The 21,261-nt window shown below is 41.3% G+C and overlaps 1 protein-coding gene across 5 annotated transcripts in view; it reads right to left on the reverse strand.

Annotated features, from left to right (window-relative positions):
* PIK3CG (phosphatidylinositol-4,5-bisphosphate 3-kinase catalytic subunit gamma) overlaps positions 1 to 21,261 on the reverse strand; it is a 124,410-nt gene that overhangs the window by 60,925 nt on the left and 42,224 nt on the right. For 4 of the 5 annotated variants that reach the window (XM_066342883.1, XM_066342884.1, XM_066342880.1 and 1 more), the window contains one exon: positions 16,546 to 17,873. In XM_066342883.1, the coding sequence (XP_066198980.1) occupies positions 17,595 to 17,873 (279 nt within the window). In that variant the 3' untranslated portion in view covers positions 16,546 to 17,594. Of the gene's footprint in view, positions 1 to 16,545; positions 17,874 to 21,261 lie in introns of those variants that run through there. The other variant, XR_010746217.1, reaches the window with a different exon arrangement.

A 21,261-nucleotide genomic window follows, 5' to 3' on the forward strand; every position in this document is an offset into this window, starting at 1 on the left:
AGTTTCTCTTGCTGAGCAAAAACTTCTTAGTCTGATGTAGTCCCATTCATTTATCTTTGCGTTCACTTCCCTTGCCTTTGGAGTCAAATTCGTAAAATGCTCTTTAAAAAACCAAGGTCCATGAGTTTAGAACCTATGTCTTCTTCTATGAACTTTATTGTTTCAGGTCTTATATTTAGGTCTTTGATCCATTTTGAATTAATTTTAGTACAAGGGGACAAACTACATTCATTCTTTTGACAAAGTTTCATTCTTTTGCATGTAGCTTTTCAGTTTTCCCAGCACCATTTCTTTTCTCCATTATATGTTGTTGGCCCCTTTATCAAAAATTATTTGACCATATATATGTGGTTTTATTTCTGGACTTTCTATTCTGTTCTATTGGTCTGAGTGTCTATTTTTCTGCCAATACCATGCTGTTTTGATTGTCGTGGCCCTATAATATAGTTTGAAGTCAGGTATTGTAATGCCCCTAGCTTCATTCTTTTTCTTTAGGATTGCTTTGGCTATTCAGGGTTTTTTATAGTTCCATATAAATCTGATAATTTTTGTTCCATTTCTTTAAAAAATGTCATTGGAATTTTGATGGGAATTGCATTAAATTTGTATATTGCTTTGGGTAATATGAGCATCTTGATTATATTTATTCTTCCTATCCAAGAACAAGGGATATTCTTCTATCTCATTGTATCTTTTTTGATTTTCCTTAACAATGCTTTGTAGTTTTCATTATATAGGTCCTTTACATTCTTTGTTATGTTTATTCCTAGATACTTTATTTTTTTTGTTGCAATCGTGAAGGGGATTATTTTTTTGAGTTCGTTTCATTGTTGGCATATAGAAAGGCTATGGACTTTTGTATGTTAATTTTGTATCCTGTGACCTTACTGTATTGGCTTATTGTTTCTAGTAGTTTTTTTGTAGATTCTTTGGGGTTTTCGATGTATAGGATCATGTCATCTGCAAAAAGTGATACCTTTACTTCTTCTTTTCCGATATGGATGCCTTTTATTTCTTTGTCTTGTCTGATTGTTCTGGCTAGAACCTCTAGCACCACATTAAATAAGAGTGGAGAGAGTGGACAACCCTGTCTTGTTCCTGATTTAAGGGGGAAAGCCTTCAGTTTTGTGCCATTTAATATGATGTTAGCTGATGGTTTATTATATATGGCCTTTATCATGTTGAGATATTTTCCTTCTATACCCATTTTGTTGAGAGTCTTAAACATAAAATTGTGTTGTATTTTATCGAAAGCCTTTCCTGCGTCTATTGATAAGATCATGTGGTTTTTGTTCTTTGTTTTGTTGATATGGTGTATTACATTAACCGTTTTACGTATGTTGAACCATGCTTGAGATTCTGGGATGAATCCCACTTGATCATGATGTATTATTTTTTTAATATGTTGTTGTATTTGATTTGCTAGTATTTTGTTAGTATTTTAGCATCTGTATTTATTAGAGATATTGGTCTGTAGTGTTTTTTATTTTGTGCTGTCCTTGCCCGGTTTCAGTATGAGGGTTATGTTGGCCTCATAAAATGTGTTTGGAAGTATTGCTTCTTCTTCAATTTTTTGGAAGACTTTGAGTAGAATAGGAACCAAGTCTTCTTTGAATGTTTGATAGAATTCACTAGTATAACCGTCTGGGCCTGGACTTTTATTTTTGGGCACGTTTTTAATAGTTTTTTCTATTTCTTCCCTACTAATTGGTCTGTTTAGGCTTTCTGCTTCTTCTTGACTCAGTCTAGGAAGGTTGTATTGTTCTAGCAATTTATCCATTTGTTCTAGATTGTTGATTTTAGTGGCCTAACGTTTTTCATAGTATTCTACAATAATTCTTTGTATATCTATGATGTCTGTGGTGATTTCTCCTCTTTCATTTTGGATTTTGTTTATTGAGTCCTTTCTCTTTTTTCCTTGGTAAGTCTTGCCAAGGGTTTGTCAATTTTGTTGATCTTTTCAAAGAACCAGCTCCTTATTTTATTAATTTTTCTATAGTTTTTCTGTTCTCTATTTCATTTATTTCTGCTCTGATTTTTATTATCTCCTTTCTTCAGCCGGTTTTGGGCTGTATTTGTTCTTCTTTTTCTAGTTCCTTAAGGTGTGAAGTTAAGTGGTTCACTTGGGCTCTCTTTTGTTTGTTCATAAAGGCCTGAAGTGATATGAACTTCCCTCTTATCACTGCTTTTGCTGCATCCCATAGATTCTGATATGTTGTATTGTCCTTTTTTTTTTTTTGTATTTTTCTGAAGCTGGAAATGGGGAGAGACAGTCAGACAGACTCCCGCATGCGCCCGACCGGGATCCACCCGGCACGCCCACCAGGGGGAGACGCTCTGCCAACCAGGGGGCGATGCTCTGCCCATCCGGGGCGTCGCTAATTGCGACCAGAGCCACTCTAGTGCCTGAGGCAGAGGCCACAGAGCCAACCCCAGCACCCGGGCCATCTTTGCTCCATTGGAGCCTTGGCTGCAGGAGGGGAAGAGAGAGACAGAGAGGAAGGAGAGGGGGAGGGGTGGAGAAGCAGATGGGCGCTTCTCCTGTGTGCCCTGGCCAGGAATCGAACCCTGCACGCCAGGCCGACACTCTACCACTGAGCCAACCGGCCAGGGCCTGTATTGTCATTTTTATTTGTCTGTATATATCTTTTGATCTCTGCACTTATTTCTTCTTTGACCCATTCATTTTTTAAAAGTATGTTGTTTAGTTTCCATATTTTTGTGGGGTTTTTTTCCTCTTTTTTGCAGTTGAATTCTAGTCTCAAGGCTTTCTGATCAGAAAATATGCTTGGTAGAACTTCGATTTTTCTGAATTTGCTGATGTTATTTTTTGGCCCAAAATATGGTCAATTCTCGAGAATAATCCATGTACACTGGAGAAAAATGTATACCTTGTCACTTTGGGATGAAATGTCCTGTAGATGTCTATCATATCCAGGTGCTCTAGTGTTTTGTTTAAGGCCAATATATCTTTATTGATTCTCTGTTTGGATGACCAATCTAGAGCCATCAGCGGTGTATTGAGGTCTCCAAGTATGTTTGTATTTTTGTCAGTTTTTGTTTTAAGGTCAATAAGTAGCTGTCTTATATATTTTGGTGCTCCTTGGTTTGGTGCATATACATTAAGAATTGTGGCCCTGGCCGGTTGGCTCAGTGGTAGAGCGTTGGCCTAGCGTGCAGAAGTCCTGGGTTCGATTCCTGGCCAGGGCACACAGGAGAAGCACCCATCTGCTTTTCCACCCCTCTCCCTCTCCTTCCTCTCTGTCTCTCTCTTCCCCTCCCACAGCCGAGGCTCCATTGGAGCAAAGATGGCCCGGGTGCTAAGGATGGCTCCTTGGCCTCTGCCCCAGGCGCTAGAGTGGCTCTGGTCACAACAGAGCGATGCCCCGAAGGGGCAGAGCATCGCCCCCTGGTGGGCAGAGCATCGCCCCTGGTGGGCGTGCCAGGTGGATCATGGTCGGGCGCATGTGGGAGTCTGTCTAACTGTCTCTCCCCATTTCCAGCTTCAGAAAAATACAAAAAAAAAATATTATTATGTCTTCTTGATTCAGTGTCCCCTTAATCATTATGAAATGACCATTTTTGTCTCTGATTACTTTTGCTGTCTGGTAGTCAGCATTATCAGATATGAGTATTGCTATGCCTGCTTTTTTGGATGTTATTTGCTTGGAGTATTGTTTTCCAGCCTTTCACTTTGAATTTGTTTTTATCCTTGTTGGTTAGATGAGTTTCTTGTAGGCAACATACAGTTGGATTTTCTTTTTTAACCCATTCTGCTACTCTGTGTCTTTTTATTGGTGAGTTTAATACGTTTACATTTAGTGTAACTATTGACACTTGTGGGTTCCCTATTGCCATTTTATACATTGCTTTCTGTCAGTTTTGTGTCTTGTTTGATTCTTCTCTTTTGTTTTTCTATCCCTTGTTTTTGTTTGGTTGTATTCCATACTTCTTTCCTCTGTTGCTATCTTTTTTAAATCATGTGCTTCTGTGGTGGTTTTTTCAAGGGTGGTTACCATTAAGTAATGAAAGGGATTCCTACCCTGTTCATTGTAATGCACTATCTTGTAAGTACTTCTGTACTTCATCGTCCTTTGCTACTGTTAATTTCCGTCCTCTCCCCTTTTTTTTAGTTTTTGTTGTCACAGTTTAAATTTGGTTTTATTGTTTTCTTGGTGGAGCTTTTACTTGTGATTTTGTTTTGTTTTGTTCTTTGTATCTAGTTGGAAAACCCCCTTTAGTAATTCCTGGAGTGGGGGTTTTCTGATGATAAATTCCCTCATCTTTTTTTATCTGTGAATGTTTTTATTTCTTCTTCGTATTTGAAGGATAGCTTTGATGGGTATAGTATTCTTGGCTGAAAGTTCCTCTCTTTCAGGACTTTAAATATTGGGGTCCACTCTCTTCTAGCTTGTAGAGTTTCTGTTGAGAAATCTGATGATAATCTAATGGGCCTTCCTTTATATGTTGTATTCTTCTTTTCCCTGGCTGCCTTGAGAATTTTTTCTTTGCCGTTGGTTTGTGCCAATTTCATTATGATGTGCCTTGGAGTAGGTTTGTTAGGGTTAATAAAACTCGGAGTTCTGTTTGCTTCTTGAATTTGAGGCTTTAGTTCTTTCCACAGGCTTAGGAAGTTCTCATCTATTATTTGTTTGAGTATGTTCTCCATTCCATTTTCTCTCTCTTCTCCCTCTGATATACCTATTATTCTTATGTTATTCTTTTTGATGGAGTCAGATAATTCTTGTAGGGCTATCTCATTTTTTTAAATTTTTGAGTCTCTTTCTTCTTCTCTCTGTTGTGCTTCAAGTTGCTTGTCTTCTATTTCACTAATCCTACCCTCTATCTGGCCTGTTCTATTAGCTAAGCTTGTTACCTCATTTTTCATCTCTGTTTGATTTGTTTTTATAGTTTCAATTTCCTTGGAAATACATTCTTTGTGTTCATTGAGTTGTTTTCTGAGCTCCCTAAATTGCCTTTCTGTGTTTTCTTGTGTATCTCTGAGTATTTTTAGGATTTCTATTTTAAATTCTCTGTCGTTTAACTCCAAGGTTTCCAATATATTAAATTTTTCTCCATAGATTTTTCCTCATCTATCTGTGTTACCTCTCTTTCTTTTGTATCCATGATATTTGATTTCCTTTTCCTTAATGGCATCTTAGGGTAGTTTTGTTGACAGTACTTTGTGTTTAGTGTGGAACTGCTGGAGGCTCCAAGGATAGATTTTTCTGTCTGTGGTTGAAGATCTTGTTGAATTTTGGGGGAGATTTATCGGTATTGCTCTTTATGGCACCATTTCTCTGACGTCACTAGTAAAGCAGGGGTGGTCACCACCACCTGGGAGAGATATTACTTCTTCACACAAGGTGGGAATCTCATGTGTTAGCACAGGGGCGCTGTGGCTGGAGGTTTGATCTAGGACCTGGACAAGTGCTCCGTGATGGCAGTGGACTGTGAAGACTGACGCTACTGCTTCCAGATCCACAACTGTTTTTTCTACACATAGAATGCCTTTATGTATATTTTTTAATATACAGAGAAATATTTGAGCAAGACCATCACAGAAACATTGGCAAAAATGTTTCTCTACCTACATATTTTCTTTCATGGCAAGGGACCCAGAAATATGGCCTTTCATTCTATCCATGTTTTCCAGTGTAGTGAGGGTCAGTCTTGGCAGCCATGTTTTCACCTTGTGAGTCCACTTCCTTGATTAGCCTTGACATGGACACCTGAGCAGAGCTGAGCCAGTTATAACTATCAATGAAGTTTAATTGGACCATAAAGATGCTGAAGGATTAAACTTGACTATCGACCCAGAGGAGAGCTGAGAGGCAGCTCTGCTTAGTTCCTGCTCAACCAACAGGAGGAAAGCCGGTATGCAGGGAGTGAGAGATTGAAGCACACACAAAAGAGAGGAAAGAGAGGACAGAGAGGTGGAAGGAATTTTGATGGTATTTTAGTTCCTGGTTTTTCATCTGGGAGGTGTGGCTGTAGTGTTTAATCCAAGATTTTATGAGGTAGATTTTTATCCTCCAAACAAATCCTACTGTGTTCATAAGTTAAAGTGGTTCTCTGTTGCTTCCAACTGAAAGGCCCTGCATAAAATACCAGCTCTGCTAGAATCAGCCTTTATTGCACTTTCTCCCCAGATTCCTCCCCAGGTTGGCAGATTGCTGGGCTGACCTGCGTGAGTGCTGCAGATGTCTCCTTTGCAATCCCACAAGGTTGCTGACCTTCCACATTGCCCATTTGAGGGTCGGCGTGTGACTTCAGTCACATTCCCCACACTGGCTGTGGTTGGAGGATCTGTACAGAAAGGCTGCTCCACAATTCCGTGGGAGGTTCTGGAATTTCAGGCTGTTGACAGAACTGTCAACAGTGTCAGTTCTGTCCACAGCCATTTAGCAGGCTGACTGGAGATAGTTAGAATTTCCCTGGGTCCAGGGAGACTCCAGGCTAGGGACTTGTAGGCTCAGAATCATAAGACGGTAGATATGGAAAGACCCTCTGCAGAGTCAAGCAGCCTCTCCTTTGCTCAGATAAGGATCAGAAGCCAGGCAGGCGGACTGCTTGACCTGGCGTGCAGCCAGGACTCCCACCTCCAGAGCAGCGTTCTTTCCTCAACCCCGTTCTGCCTCTAGCACTTTCTTGACGAAAGGGGGGTTTAGATTGCTGTGTAGGGGAGGAAAATTTCTCTGTCCTTTAAAGCTGCTGGCTGGGCCTAGGAATTAAACTGACATAGGAAAGATTAATATAAGAAGAACATATGCATTTTATTAAAATTTTACAGGTACTATGGGGCACCTTTGCAAAAGAAGGAAGACCCAAAGAACAAAGAAATGATTAATTTGTGCAGAAATGACAAGACAAAGAGGTTTGGCTTAGGGTTGGGGCAGTAACTGTGGAGAAGAGACTAGGAGATATGTGGGGAGGGAAGCCAGTGGAAGATAAGAGGTATTTTAGTATGTTTGTGGGTTTGCACAGAGGCATTTCTGTCCCTGGTGACAAGGATGTCTCTCCCTGGTATGGGGAGGGCACATCTCATGGGAAATTTTATGGCCTGTTTTCAGTAGAAAATGAGAGGTCAGAGAACTCTTCCTGCACCTGCTGGTTCTCAAGTGCTTTTAGCACAAAGTAAACATCCAAAGTGGACGACTTTGGAGTGGCACACCTCGAACTCTTCCACCTGGGTTCTTTTACTACACTGTATTTGGAATATTCATAATAAAATACTGATACCACATATATGACTAAGAATTTTATGGCTGTTTTGATGAAATTAAGGACCTTTATTTTTATTTTTTTTATTCTTTTTAGAGAGGAGGGGGGGGGGGGAGAGAGAGAAGGGGGTGGAGCAGGAAGCATCAACTCCCATATGTGCCTTGACCAGGCAAGCCAGGGTTTAAGGACCTTTATTTTTAAAACAAATTGAAGAAAAATGTGAGTCCACAGTAATGTAAATGAGCAATCTTTTTTTCAGTAGACCCATAATAATGGTATTCCTTTAGGTTGAAGCTAGGTTTTCTAAGGCACTGCTTGTTCTGATCTCAAATGAACCATGATAATATACCAACGTCACCCGAACTTATCTAACATGGGTAGAAACATGATATAAAAGATACATCTAAGTTTTCACTTCGTGCCACGTGCTCCCCTAAATCATACTCATTACAGAAATGATTCCGAAATTCACTTCTTAAAATGCCTCTCCTCTTTTGAACCCTGGGTAATCTTGATTTGAGGCTAAGGAATCTGTGAGTTCTAGGTTAGGAGATCTTGGCCAGCCTTCCCACTATTTCTAATAAAAATGTTTTTAAGAAATATAAAAAAACAAAAAGAACTGCTTTGTTCATGTCACGCTCACACCCATAGTATCTGTCCTGGTTCCATTTTCTTTCTTGTCATGTCTATTGTAGACATTTCCTTGACTCTGGGGAAACTCCCTCCCCTCACTTTTTCAGACAGACTGCCTCTAGAATTCCTTTTCTCATTTGTAATGAACAGTTTTAAAATTTTATATATGTACATATGCCATTTTGGCACCTTTATTCTGATTTCCTCTTTCTTTTAAGAACAGCACTTGGATTTTCCTTTAAGGAACTTGCCACTGGAGTGAACGGAATTTGGGTAGGGCTGACCCCACCCTCTAAGGATGGACACTACGTTGCTGGGCCATAGTACGCACATCTGTAAAGGACGATCCCTGTTATCCAGTAAGACTCAACCATCAGACTGTTGATGGAGCTGTCGGGAAAGAAGCACTCTCTCTTCATGAGGGGCTTCAGCCGGTAGGATGCAAGTCTCCAGCTGCTGATGACCGTTTTTGCCACAGTGTGGAGAGAGGCCCCTTGAGAAGTCAAAAAGGGGGCAGTGGAGTTGAGATGACATTATTTATTCCTTGGCATCAGTTGAGCCTGAAGCCACATACGCCTCTTTACTTTCCAGTTAAATGAACCAATACATTTTTTTTTTCCTTAAGCCAGTTTGAATTGGATTTCAGTTTCTAGCAACCTAATCATACTGACTCAAGCATGGGCATATAGCTATTGTTCTTAAAAGCTGTTGTTCTTCTTCTTGTCACTGTTGTCGTTGTCATCAACATCATCATCATCATCATCATCATGCCGTTCTATTACACACAGAATAAATCCAACCTCCTCCACTCAGCTTCAAGGCCTTTTGTGATCTTGCCCATTTTAGCCTTTACTTCTGCTCCTTTGCCAAAAGGCTGATGATACTCCTGTTGTGGTGCCTGATTTTATGGTTTTGCACCTCGTTGCCTTTGTCTCTGCTACTCCTGCCCTCACTCCAGCTGGAATGCTCTGACATTTCTTTTATTTATTTATTTATTTATTTATTTATTTTATTATTATTTTTTTTTGGTATTTTTCCGAAGCTGGAAACAGGGAGAGACAGTCAGACAGACTCCCACATGAGCCCGACCAGGATCCACCCAGCACGCCCACCAGGGGGCGACGCTCTGCCCACCAGGGGGCGATGCTCTGCCCCTCCGGGGCGTCGCTCTGTCGTGACCAGAGCCACTCTAGCGCCTGAGGCAGAGGCCAAGGAGCCATCCCCAGCGCCCGGGCCATCTTTGCTCCAATGGAGCCTCGGCTGCGGGAGGGGAAGAGAGAGACAGAGAGGAAGGAGAGGGGGAGGGGTGGAGAAGCAGATGGGTGCTTCTCCTGTGTGCCCTGGCCGGGAATCGAACCCGGGACCCCTTGCACGCCAGGCTGACGCTCTACCACTGAGCCAACCGGCCAGGGCTTGGAATGCTCTGACATTTCGAAAGCCTATTTATTCCTCAAGATCATGCACACAACTGTTACCTTCATTCAGAAGTCTTTCCTGGTTTCTTAGTCAGAATGAACGTTTGTCATTCTTGTATATTCCTGACTCTTTTTTTTTTTTTTTTTTTCACTTTTCTGAAGCTGGAAACGGGGAGAGACAGTCAGACAGACTCCCGTATGCGCCCGACCGGGATCCACCCGGCACACCCACCATGGGGCGACGCTCTGCCCACCAGGGGGCGATGCTCTGCCCATCCTGGGCGTCGCCATATTGCGACCAGAGCCACTCTAGCGCCTGGGGCAGAGGCCACAGAGCCATCCCCAGCGCCCGGGCCATCTTTGCTCCAATGGAGCCTTGGCTGCGGGAGGGGAAGAGAGAGACAGAGAGGAAAGTGCAGCGGAGGGGTGGAGAAGCAAATGGGTGCTTCTCCTGTGTGCCCTGGCCGGGAATCGAACCCGGGTCCTCCGCACGCTAGGCCGATGCTCTACCGCTGAGCCAACCGGCCAGGGCTATTCCTGACTCTTTATACCTCAATTATATAGCCCATTGCAACTTGTCTTCTCTCTCTGATTAAGAGGTCGTCTTCCTATCCCTGCCCTACTCCCAAGCCTAGAACAGGCATCAGTAGATCAGGCTCCATCACGGTTTTTCTCTAAGATAGGTTGAACGAGCTCGTTCCCTCCACTAGCTGGTGCTTGTCTTTGTTCCAGGGTCCAGAGCTGGTGGAGGGCAGCAGGAGACACTGAGAGCGCACAGTAGACAGACATGGAGTAAAGTGCTGTTGAACAGAGTGCACCTGGCCTCACTTTGAAATGCTGTCACACTTTTCACGGTGATTTTCATACAGAGTTTGGTGGCGATGAACCATTTTCAATTCCCAGTGTCAGTGAAGGGATGTGATAGCCGTTATAAGAGAGTGGCAGCTCTGGGCCTAGGCCTGGGCTCCCTTAAAGGTTTCTTGTAGTTTCCACCTGATGATTGCTTTTGAATTTGCATATTTGAATAAACTAGAATGTAGGAGAGAGAAAATGTGAAGAAAAAGTGAGATTGCCATTTTATGAAACATGGCTCAGTGGGAGCTCCCTTCTTCTTCTTGTCACTGTCGTCGTTGTCATCATCATCAGTGCCTGAATGCCTGCTGGGGTACCTGGCACAGCTCTAAGATCCATGAACAACAAGCTTACGTTTGAAGATTTTCTACCTTAGTATGTACAACACATGCGGCATTAGTTATGTGCACGTCAAACATTTTGGTCTGAGTTTCCCTGAAGAGGCTGAAACTTGCAGGCTTTATACACATGGATTATTCTCAGGTTAGTGGTTGTGGCTGCTGTTTACAAATCCTGGTGATGTTTGTGAGTCTGGTGTTTTTAGATTCAGCTAACATTGTTAAGAAGCCACTCTGTGCCAGGTATTGTACTAAGTTCTTTCACATATATTCATTTCTTTGTCTTTTTAAATCTTCAAAACAACTCTAAAATGTATTATATATCAATTGCTACAAAACCAGTCACTCCAAAATTTTGTGGCTTAAAACTGTAACATTGATTATCTCACCGTGTCCTGGACTTGGCTTATCTGGGTCCTCTGGCTCTGAGTGTCTCAGAATGCTCAATTTGAAAAGATATTCCCAAAGCATATACCTTGCTGGCAGAATTCAGTTCCCTCCTTGCTGTTGGTCACAGACATCCCTGGATTCCTTGCCCCGTTGACCTCTCCATAGAGCAGCCCATGACAGGGCAAGTGGCTTTATCAAGCTAAGCATGTGAGAGATAAAGAGCTAGAGAATGCCAGTTGCTTCCATAATGAGTAATTGTCTTCTCTGGTTTCCAGAACCATGAGTTGGAGAGAGCAGAGCCTGGGACAGGCCAGGGATTTCCCCATTGAAAACCCACAGTAGTTATGGGGCTGCTTGTTTTGCAGCACAGGTGCTTGATGACAATGGAAGGAAAAGGTGCCAGGTAGGAGGTGCTTGGGACCAGTACGGCTTAGGCCACCAAACATATCTGGTGACTGGAGGAGCTGTCCAGCCACAAACCTTGTACGTGGCTGAAAATCAAATAATAGTGGGTGCATCTCTGCAGAGTAGGGACTCATTTTAACTCTGAAGCATAATCAAAAGAATTCCAAGTTTGACTCCGTGAGTATAAGACTTCTCCAATGGCTCTTCATCTGGGTGAGATAAGAGACTTGCTGCTGCAGTGCTGCAAATGGAGGCTCCGTTTTTGGGTGTGTCCCTGTCCTGTAATTTTCTCTACGTCTGATCGAAAGTGCATTATGGATCCAGACTCAGAGTCCAGCTCCCAGAAGGGAAAATTTTGACCAAAGCAGCAGGCAGTGAGATTTAGTCTGTATTAATGAGTGAATGCTTAGAAGAAAACTCTACCATTCAGTAGACATGAAAATGAGACAGTTTGTACCTCCAGAGGGGATAGGAACTGTGAGTGAGCGGGCTCAGCAGGGTCAGGGTATGTAGGAGGTTCGCAGAGCTCAGAACTGGGCCAGGCAAGGCACCTCTCACTGACTGACTAGACAGCCCCCCTGGAGGCCCTCCTGCTCCAAAAGCATTGTTATCTTAGGGGATGGATCAGGCTGGCCTTAGCATATAACAGATCACAATTGGTAGAGTTCGCTAAAGCAGGAAGCTTTTGACAGTCATTTTTATGCCAAGAAGTTCCAACAAAGGCGATGCCAGTGCTTGATAATTACTGACTTCATGTGATTAATTTTCTTCTGAGAAACAGAATTTACTGAACTCTTAATGAGGCTTAATGGAAGCTAAAGAATACAGTTATGCAGACTGGAGTTTCCCCCCAAAAATAAAAAGTCAATTTTCTCCTCTTGTTATGAGATTCAAATAATAGAAAGTCAAGTTCACCAAAACACAAGAGAAAAAAATAAATGCGGCCCTGGCCGGTTGGCTCAGCGGTAGAGCGTCGGCCTGGCGTGTGGGGGACCCGAGTTCGATTCCCGGCCGGGGCACATAGGAGAGGCGCCCATTTGCTTCTCCACCCCCCCTCCTTCCTCTCTGTCTCTCTCTTACCCTCCCGCAGCCAAGGCTCCATTGGAGCAAAGATGGCCCGGGCGCTGGGGATGGCTCCTTGGCCTCTGCCCCAGGCGCTAGAGTGGCTCTGGTCGCGACGTCCCGGAGGGGCAGAGCATCGCCCCCTGGTGGGCAGAGCGTCACCCCTGGTGGGCGTGCCGGTCGGGTGCATGCGGGAGTCTGTCTGACTGTCTCTCCCCGTTTCCAGCTTCAGAAAAATACAAAAAAAAAAAAAAAATGCAAGGTAAAAAATCACTTCTACCAATCTGGTGTGAGTATATTGTCCCAGCCTTCTGATGCATATGCAGACCTACATTTTACTGTCACTGGAGTGTGTGCTGTCCTGTAACTACCCAGTTTCTCGCCTTGATAGGTCATGGATCTATAGTTTTCAATACATCTTGATGTACCTTACCTGTCAACAGCTTCAGTGCAGTTCAGGGTGCAGACATGATTTCACTAACCAGTCCCATATTGAGGGACTTGTAGATGGTTTCCAAGTTTTGGTTATTCCAAAAAATGTAGGTTAACATTTTGTCTGTAAATCTTGGCTTTCTTGTCCAATAATCTCTGAAGGATAAATTCATGGCTGTGGACTTGCTGGATTAAAGAATAGATCCCTTCTTAATTCTGATAAAATCTGACAAAATGCCATGTATGAATTTACCAACTTGCTCTGCTTTCATCCAAGTGATAGACTGCTCTCTCTAAGATTATCACCAGCTCTGGGCATTCCCAATCTTCGCTAATCTGATGATGAAAGCAATGTATTTTAATTTGCATTTCTTAAGTCAATAGTAACTTGGGGTCTGCTGTCATATACTTATTGGCCATGTGTATTTTTCTGTGGGAATTCAATATTTTCTGATGAGGTTTACTTTTTCTTATTTATTAGAGCTTTTTGTGTATTAAGAATATTAGCACTTTGTTACATATTTTGCATGCAATTACATCTTTTTGGTAACAGTAGAAAATATGAAATAGGTTTACATACAAAACCTGTGTGTTCCTCTAGTGTCCCCCCAAAAAATAACCCTATAAAACTTTTGGTTGTTGACACTGTGTTAATTTCCTAGGGCTGCCATAACAAAGTGTCACAAAGCTGGTGGCTTAAAACAATAAAAAAATTGTTGTCTCTCAGCTCTGATGGTTAGAAATCTGAAAACAAGATGTTGGTAGAGCTTTGTCCTTTGGGAGCTTCTGGCGAAGATCCTTCCTTTCCTGTCCCAGCTTCTGTTAGCCCCAAGTGTTTTCTGACTTGTATACACATCATTCTATCTCTGCCGTCATCACATGGCATTCCCTCTAGTCTTCTGATAAGTGTACCAGTTACATTGGATTAACATCCACCATCATGACTTCATCTTAACTTAATTACAGGCATATCTCATAACTATTGTGGGCTCAGTTCCAGACCACTACTATAAATCGAGTATCCCAATAAAGTGAATCATAATCTTTTTGCTGATGGATGGCCTCCAATTTGTGAAAAATGCAACATCTGTGAAGCACAACCAAACGAGGTGTGCCTGTATAGCTCTAGAACCTACTTCCAAATAAGGTCACATTCACAGTTACTGTGGATTAGAATGTCAACATAGCTCTTTGGTGGACACAATTCGACCCACAACAGCCTCATTACGAAGTGTCTGCTATCACCAGCAAACTATAATATTCTCTTTAACAACTGGAGTAGGTCAGTCTTGTTCTATATTCTGGTCTGTGGGACTTTGACCATTGTCTAGGAGGTTGTGGGCCCCCAATAAAGATTTCTTAAAAGAAAGAATTTGAGTTTCATGAGTATCTGGCCTTTCAGACATTGAAAGATATATACTAGATAACTCAAGATATCAGGATCTTTCTTTTATTTAAATTTACATTTAACAATTTGTAATTAATATACAAATGCAAGTGGGGAGAAATGGACTGTCCAGAAGGGGACTGTCTCAATTTTCTGAATGGGACCTTAGCCATGAAGTGTGCTTCAGGCTTCCTGCATCTGTCCCAAAAACACATCTAAGAATATGCAGACATGCTCCCAGACTAGAGCCAAATTTATTGGCTAGAATTATCAGGTTGGATTAACTAGAAAATAAAACCACAGAATCTTTAACAATGCAAAATTTTAATTTCTTATTCATATTGTAAAACACAATTGACAATTTATTTCATAGTCAAATAGAACCTAGCTTACCAAATAAAGGTCAGAATTTGCTATAGAAACTTTCTAAATTATTTTTTGTACTCATTTAAAAAAATAACTTCCAATTATATAGGACTAACAACCTCCAAATTATGCTGCAGAATTTCTATATCTAACCATTAAAAAAAAGAATTCATCTCCTGTAAAAATATATTTGCAAATGGAGACATTAAGAGTGAAAATATATCAACTCCTAGAGAAAGCTCTTGAATTAAAAACTTTATTAAATATATTTTTACAAGAGATGAATTATTTTTTAAAATGCACGCAGAGCCAGAGTCATGGGCTTGTGACCTGTGCAGAGACCCATGCTCAGAAGGGCCCTTTACTTGGTTTAATGTTGCCATCTTGAATTTCTTAATAATTTTTGAATGACAATCACCTTTTTTCACTGGGCTCTGAAAATTATGTAGCCAGTTCTAGGTAGGTGTACATAAAAGCTGCCCTGACCTGAGTCACCTGACTTGCAATGTCGGCTTTCATTTGGCATTGAAGATAGAGTTGAAGTCTTTCCCAACAACTCCTCTCAATAGCAAGATGACCCTTGTTCTAGAACATTTGCAATGATATAAAAGGTGTGGGTCATGTGATTTACTGGGAACAATGAAGGAAGCACACAAAGGTGATTTTTCTTTTTCTGCAAGTCTATAGAGTTAAAATTATGCCGCCTTTGGAATATGGAAGATTCAAGCTCATTTGAAGAGCATGTTTGTGTGCTCACCCCAGTAAGCTAAATATAAACAAATCCCTTTGTAACTCTTCTATTGTTAAGATGATGTTTTTCAGCAATTCAAATAAAAAGTAAAATCTATGCAAGGTCTAAGCTTGGCTATTTTTTACCAGAACAACGAAAACATCCTCTTCTGAACTGGAGAGCATCATTCTTCTTGCTCTTCTACAAACGAATGGTAGGGAAGAGTTGCTCTAAAAATGCCATAAAACATCTATCCTTAATTATGTCAGGGGAATGTACAGTTCATTACAGGGTACAGTCTTCTGTACAGGGGGATATAACATGATTTTAAAGGACGAGTTGTAAAGAGTTCTTTCTAGATACCGTATGGGCTAGGGAAAGGCTCAGTGGCAAAGAAGCAGTGGTGCCTACACTTTCAAAGGCCATGCAGGGCTTTGGAGCTCTGCATATGGGAATCACCCAGACTTCTTAGAAAAACACTGATGTCTGGGTCTCATCCCAAGTGAATTACCACCTGAGGTTGGTGCACAGGCAGGGTATTTTTAGAAGTGTCCCTGGTGATGCTTATTTACAGCCAGGGTTAAGAACCACTGAGCTTTTGCATACACCAAAGAAAATTTGGGCTATACCAAACCAGGTATTTACTTAGAAAAATTTAAATTTAATGTATCTTTATATCTAATATAAACATAGACACTGTTAACAGAGTTACTCCTTTGTAAAGCATAAACTATAGGTAATTTAAAAATATTTTATAAATAACTTAATGATCTTTCTCTAAGGTTGAACAACACTACCAATAAATAGCATAATATTTAAGAGATAAAACTGGTTTTTAAAAAGATATTTCAATTATTTTTAGAAAATCTGAAGAATATGTCAATGTTTAAAAGTCCTTCAAAGTAAGAGATGGACAGTGCAAGTAGTGTTCTTCCCGATTTGAGTACATTTTAGATAGCAAATATCTTCTTCCATTAATACACAAAGAAAAAGCTGCTCGGATAAAAATTTAAAATTAACACACTTGGAAACTAATCCATAATTTCTAGAATGTCTCCCTTAATATTATACTTTAAAAACTCCAAGTATCTTTACAAATAAATGCCTATAATTCTAGTAACCTTAGAGAATTTTAGAGGAGATTTTTTTTTTCTTTTTCTGAAGTTGGAAACAGGGAGGCAGTCAGACAGACTCCCACATGCGCCCAACCGGGATCCACCCGGCACGCCCACCAGGGGGCGATGCTCTGCCCATCTGGGGCGTCGCTCTGCCGCAATCAGAGCCATTCTAGTGCCTGACGCAGAGACCACAGAGCCATCCTCAGCGCCCAGGCAAACTTTGCTCCAATGGAGCCTTGGCTGCGGGAGGGGAAGAGAGAGACAGAGAGGAAGGAGAGGGGGAGGGGTGGAGAAGCAGATGGGCTCTTCTCCTGTGTGCCCTGGCCGGGAATCGAACCCGGGACTCCCGCACGCCAGGCTGACGCTCTACCACTGAGCCAAACCGGCAAGGGCCGAGGAGATTTTTTCAATTGATTTTTTGAATCTAGGGTAAAGGGGCTCTTGAAGAGTTCAGAACTCTGGGCAGAGAGTTGGGAGGGGGGCATGGAGGAAGGGAGGGAGAAAAATAAAGGCAAAAATAGTGAGTGCCTTTACTTCCTGTTCTATGCTGGAAAAGGCTGTAATTCACTCTGTGGACAGAGCGGTTACAAATGGTTTCACCTCTATTTTTCCTATTCCTTATCTTGGAACCAGACTAGCAGAGGAGGGCCAAGGCATAAAGGTTCAGATTTTCCATTTTGTGGTCGTGCATCTCAGTGTAAAAGGACCTAAGTACAAAAGACACTGAAAAGAATAACTCCCTTTCCTTGCTTTCAGCACATCACTGACATCTGCAGGCGCAGGAGAGGTGTGTGTGTTTGAATATATCATTTAAGGTATGAGACAAAGATTACAGTTATTACATTTTTTTTGGTAAAGAGCTTGAGAAACATGAGGATAACCAAAATGGAGAGTAAACATAGATGAAAGTAGATGTCACCAATTATTCTAAAGAATTTCCAGAAGCATTCAATAATAAGATAGTCAAAACACCAGGCACAACGAAGACGTGATTCGTCTGTTTAACCTTAGAATATTCTCCACAATCACAGAGACAAATGAGAAAGAGACAGATCTGCACACAGGCCTGGAACTGGACATTACTCACACGATCACATGCCAATATTTTTCTCCAATGAAGAGCTATATTTCTGCAGTGCCAGCTTTCACAATGTCCTATTACAACTTAAATCCAAAGTCAATGATTGACATGCTGATTTCAAGCTTTGGAACACAAACCTGTTTTTAATTCTACCCCAAGTGTTAGGCTGAGTGCTTCTCCCCTTGTTTGATGCCAAGAACAAGATGTAAGAACCAGTTAAACTGCACCGTCCATCCCTTGTCTCTGCAGACTTCAATCTGATCGAGAAAATACTTTTTCGCATCCTCCTCATTTTTCCCCACTGTGAGGGCATCCCGAATATATTCAATATCTTCTTTGCTTGTTAACTGGGGCATTCCCGTCATCAGCATCATGGAGAACAGGATGATCAGAAGGTTTGTGTGATGACGCAGGGCTAGATAAGCCTTAGCGCAGACATCCTGGGTAAAGAAAAGAGCACTGTTACTGTTGTTAATGGTAACTAAATAGGCTGGAGACTACTGGGCTCTACTGGAGTTTACAGAGCATTTCATTCCTATAAGAGGAAACTCTCACAAACAGGTAGGCCCCCTGCCTCAGGTGAAAAGCTTGATGAAAACGGAAACTGTTTCTGCAATCTCTCAAACACGTCCATGGAGTTACAGGTGTCCAGTGTGCACTGAAGGCTCAGCTTAGTTGTTTTTTTTTTTTGTTTTTTGTTTGTTTGTTTATTTTTTTAGTTTTTGCCTTTTCTGCTCCATAATTTCTTTTTATTATTATTATTAATTTTAATGGGGTGACATAGATCAATCAGGGTACATAAGTTCAGAATAAACATCTCCAGGTTATTTTGACATTTGATTATGTTGCATACCCCTCACCCAAAGTCAAATTGTCTTCTGTCACCTTCTATCTGGTTTTCTTTGTGCCCCTCTCCTCCCATCACTCCCTCCCTCTCTTACCCCCCCAATCTTAGTTCTTACTGTACATTTTATTTTTATTCTTTCCTAGAAAATTGAGGGTGGGACAATGTAGTCTCTAAAACAGCGGTTCTCAACCTGTGGGTCGTCCCCTGTGTTTTGGTCGTTCGACCCCCGCCGGGGTCGTGACCCACAGGTTAAGAACTGCTGCTCTAAAGAGTAATGAGTCAGTTTTTGAACACAATACTGGAATCAATAAACTTCATGTAAGCATAAATAATCTTTGTCAAGAGCTAATGGAATCTAAAGAAATGATGGAAACATAGTGTTTGAGATTTAGTGTTCATCTTTTTTTTAAACAATTTGTCCTATTTTAAGAAAACAGATGAATTACCATATTTCCCCATGTATAAGCCACACATTTTTTTGAAAGATATGGGATCTAAAAACTGGGTGCGTCTTATACAGTGGTTGTAGATTCTTTTACTTGCATCTCCTGCTTTTCCATGCCTGTTTTGTGCTCAATATTGAAGACAGTGATTCGTCATCAGACACAGATGAAGACAAGCTAATGGATGGGAGTTTTGACAGTGATGAGGAGTTGTATGAATTTTATGATGAATAAAACTTGAGTTCAATAACTTTATGTAATACATGTTTTTTCAAATTTTGGGCCCCAAAATTAAGGTACGTCTTATACATGGGAAAATTTGGTAGCTTTTCATTGTATGACTCTCAAAACTGTTGAATGAACTTTGGAATTTTAACACAAATTTGAATACTGACTGAGAGGGCTTTAAAAAGTGCTATGGCTGGTGATGATGTAGGTGTATTAGATGATACAGGTGAGTTAAATCCACTTATTGAGCAACAGACAATGTAAAATGCTTATAACAATTAAGTTGTTCCAAAGCATAGAAAAAGATGTAAGGTTCCCAATTTTATAACACCCGTAGTATCATAACTTAGCAAAGGTAGAATGTTAAAGAAAATTCAGTTAAAAACAATTTTTTTCTAATTTATTTATTTGAGAAAGAGAGGGGGAGGGAGAGATGGAAACACTGATCTGTTCCTGTATGTGCCCTGACCAGGGATCAAACTGGCAACTTTTGTGTGTCCAGAAAATGCTCTAACCAACTGAGCTATTTGGCTAGGGCAAAGAAAACCCAATTTAACAATATAAGCATAAATATTGCAGGTAAAATACTAAATAAAGTGTTAAAAGAATAACACACCAAAGCCAAATCGGGTTTATTTAAAAATTGCAAGAGTAGTTCACCGTAAATTACTACTGTATTTTTGCGCGCGCGCGAGAGAGGGACAGACAGGGACAGACAGACAGGAAGGGAGAGAGATGAGAAGCATCAACTCATAGCTGTGGCACTTTAGTCATTCATTGATTGTTTTTTCATATATGCCTTGATCGGAGGTGAGGGGGTGAGACCTTTAATAAAGTCTCACTACAGTGGATAAGCACACAGGCAGGGGAAATCGCCTTTCAGGCACACAAACAGCAAAATGGCCCCTCACAGTTGTGGGCAGGCAATCCACGCACCCACCATCCCTCATCTCTCTTGAGTGTAAGCACCCATAGCCTTACATATGCTATGCACATGTGCCTCTGCCACGTGTTCATGCACTAATCAAGCAAAGTGCTTATAGCCAGTACATGGGCAAGCAAGCCTAACACAGCTGCCGCATACCTCTGTCACCTTACAGCTCTCTTAGTTGCTGCTTCTGTAATAAAAAGCACTTACTACCTTCTAATGCCAATGCCAGCTACACATTAGGAGGGGACCAGTGGATTGCCAATTTCACATGGGGCCTCTGGCCCCCGCCTGTCCCTGTTGGATGGGTCCCTCACTCTTCCCCATATTCAGACTGGGACAATAGGTCTTGGTGATCCTGTAACCTGAATGCCAGCCATTTTCCTAGCAGATGCCGGGGCTACCTGCTTTCCCCGCTTTTTAAAATTAAGAGTTCTAACTGAAAGGAAATTGTAGTTTTGGTAATAAAAGGTATAAGATATAGAAATACTTTAGAACAGAAAAGAAAGAAGGTAAGTTTTTATAAAGCCAGTTATTTCTGAATAGATAAGAAAATTCATAAAAATTTAAGGTTTATGTAAGTTGCAGAAGGTTTGTGCAAGTTGTAGGAAGTTAGTTCAGAGAAGAAAAATACAAGGCAGAAAGAAATTAGTATAAAAATTTATTCTCTTCATCCCCTTGGCTTACTACGTTACTTATTGCTCTTACCGGACCCCTTGTTTTGCTTATAGTAGGGGGGTCACCATTGGTTCGTGTATTATCAACTGCCTCACGCAGTATGTACAAAAGAGAATTCAAGCCGTAAAGCTTGTAGTACTAAGGGCACTCTATCAGCGTGCCAGCACATACTAGGGAGGACTTCTGACCCAATTAGCTTATAGCTACAGCTAAAGTAGAAAATTCTCATGAGCCTCAGTAAATCTAATCTTGCTAGCAAAGGCAGGATGCGTTCCTTGTGTATCAGCCCTGCAGATATTGCAGGAATGTAGTTTATTATCTTAGAACAGTGTGTGCTTGTGTGCTTTTGCAAAGATATTGTACAAATGTGCTGAAAACATTGTAACCTTGTAGGTTTCACCTATAAATACCCCTCTCCCCCTGAGCTCATTGCTGACCATTGTGAGAGGCGTAGTAGGCTGATCACTAGCTAGTGTATAAAACCCAAATTGATTGCATCAGTTTAGGGTCCAGTTCCAGTTTGTTGCTGTTGCACCACAGCATTTGTTCGAGAAAGAATAGATACTGTAAGACTTATAGTCTTAGCTCTCCCCTACCAGATTATACCCAGTTCGGATGAACAATACCAAAGTTCAATGATTTGAACTAGTAAGAAGAAAACGGGGGAATGTGACATCTTAGGACAAGCGGTGCAGGCCACCAGC

This window comes from Saccopteryx leptura, chromosome 6 (assembly GCF_036850995.1).
Source record: "Saccopteryx leptura isolate mSacLep1 chromosome 6, mSacLep1_pri_phased_curated, whole genome shotgun sequence".
Taxonomy (NCBI): domain Eukaryota; kingdom Metazoa; phylum Chordata; class Mammalia; order Chiroptera; family Emballonuridae; genus Saccopteryx; species Saccopteryx leptura.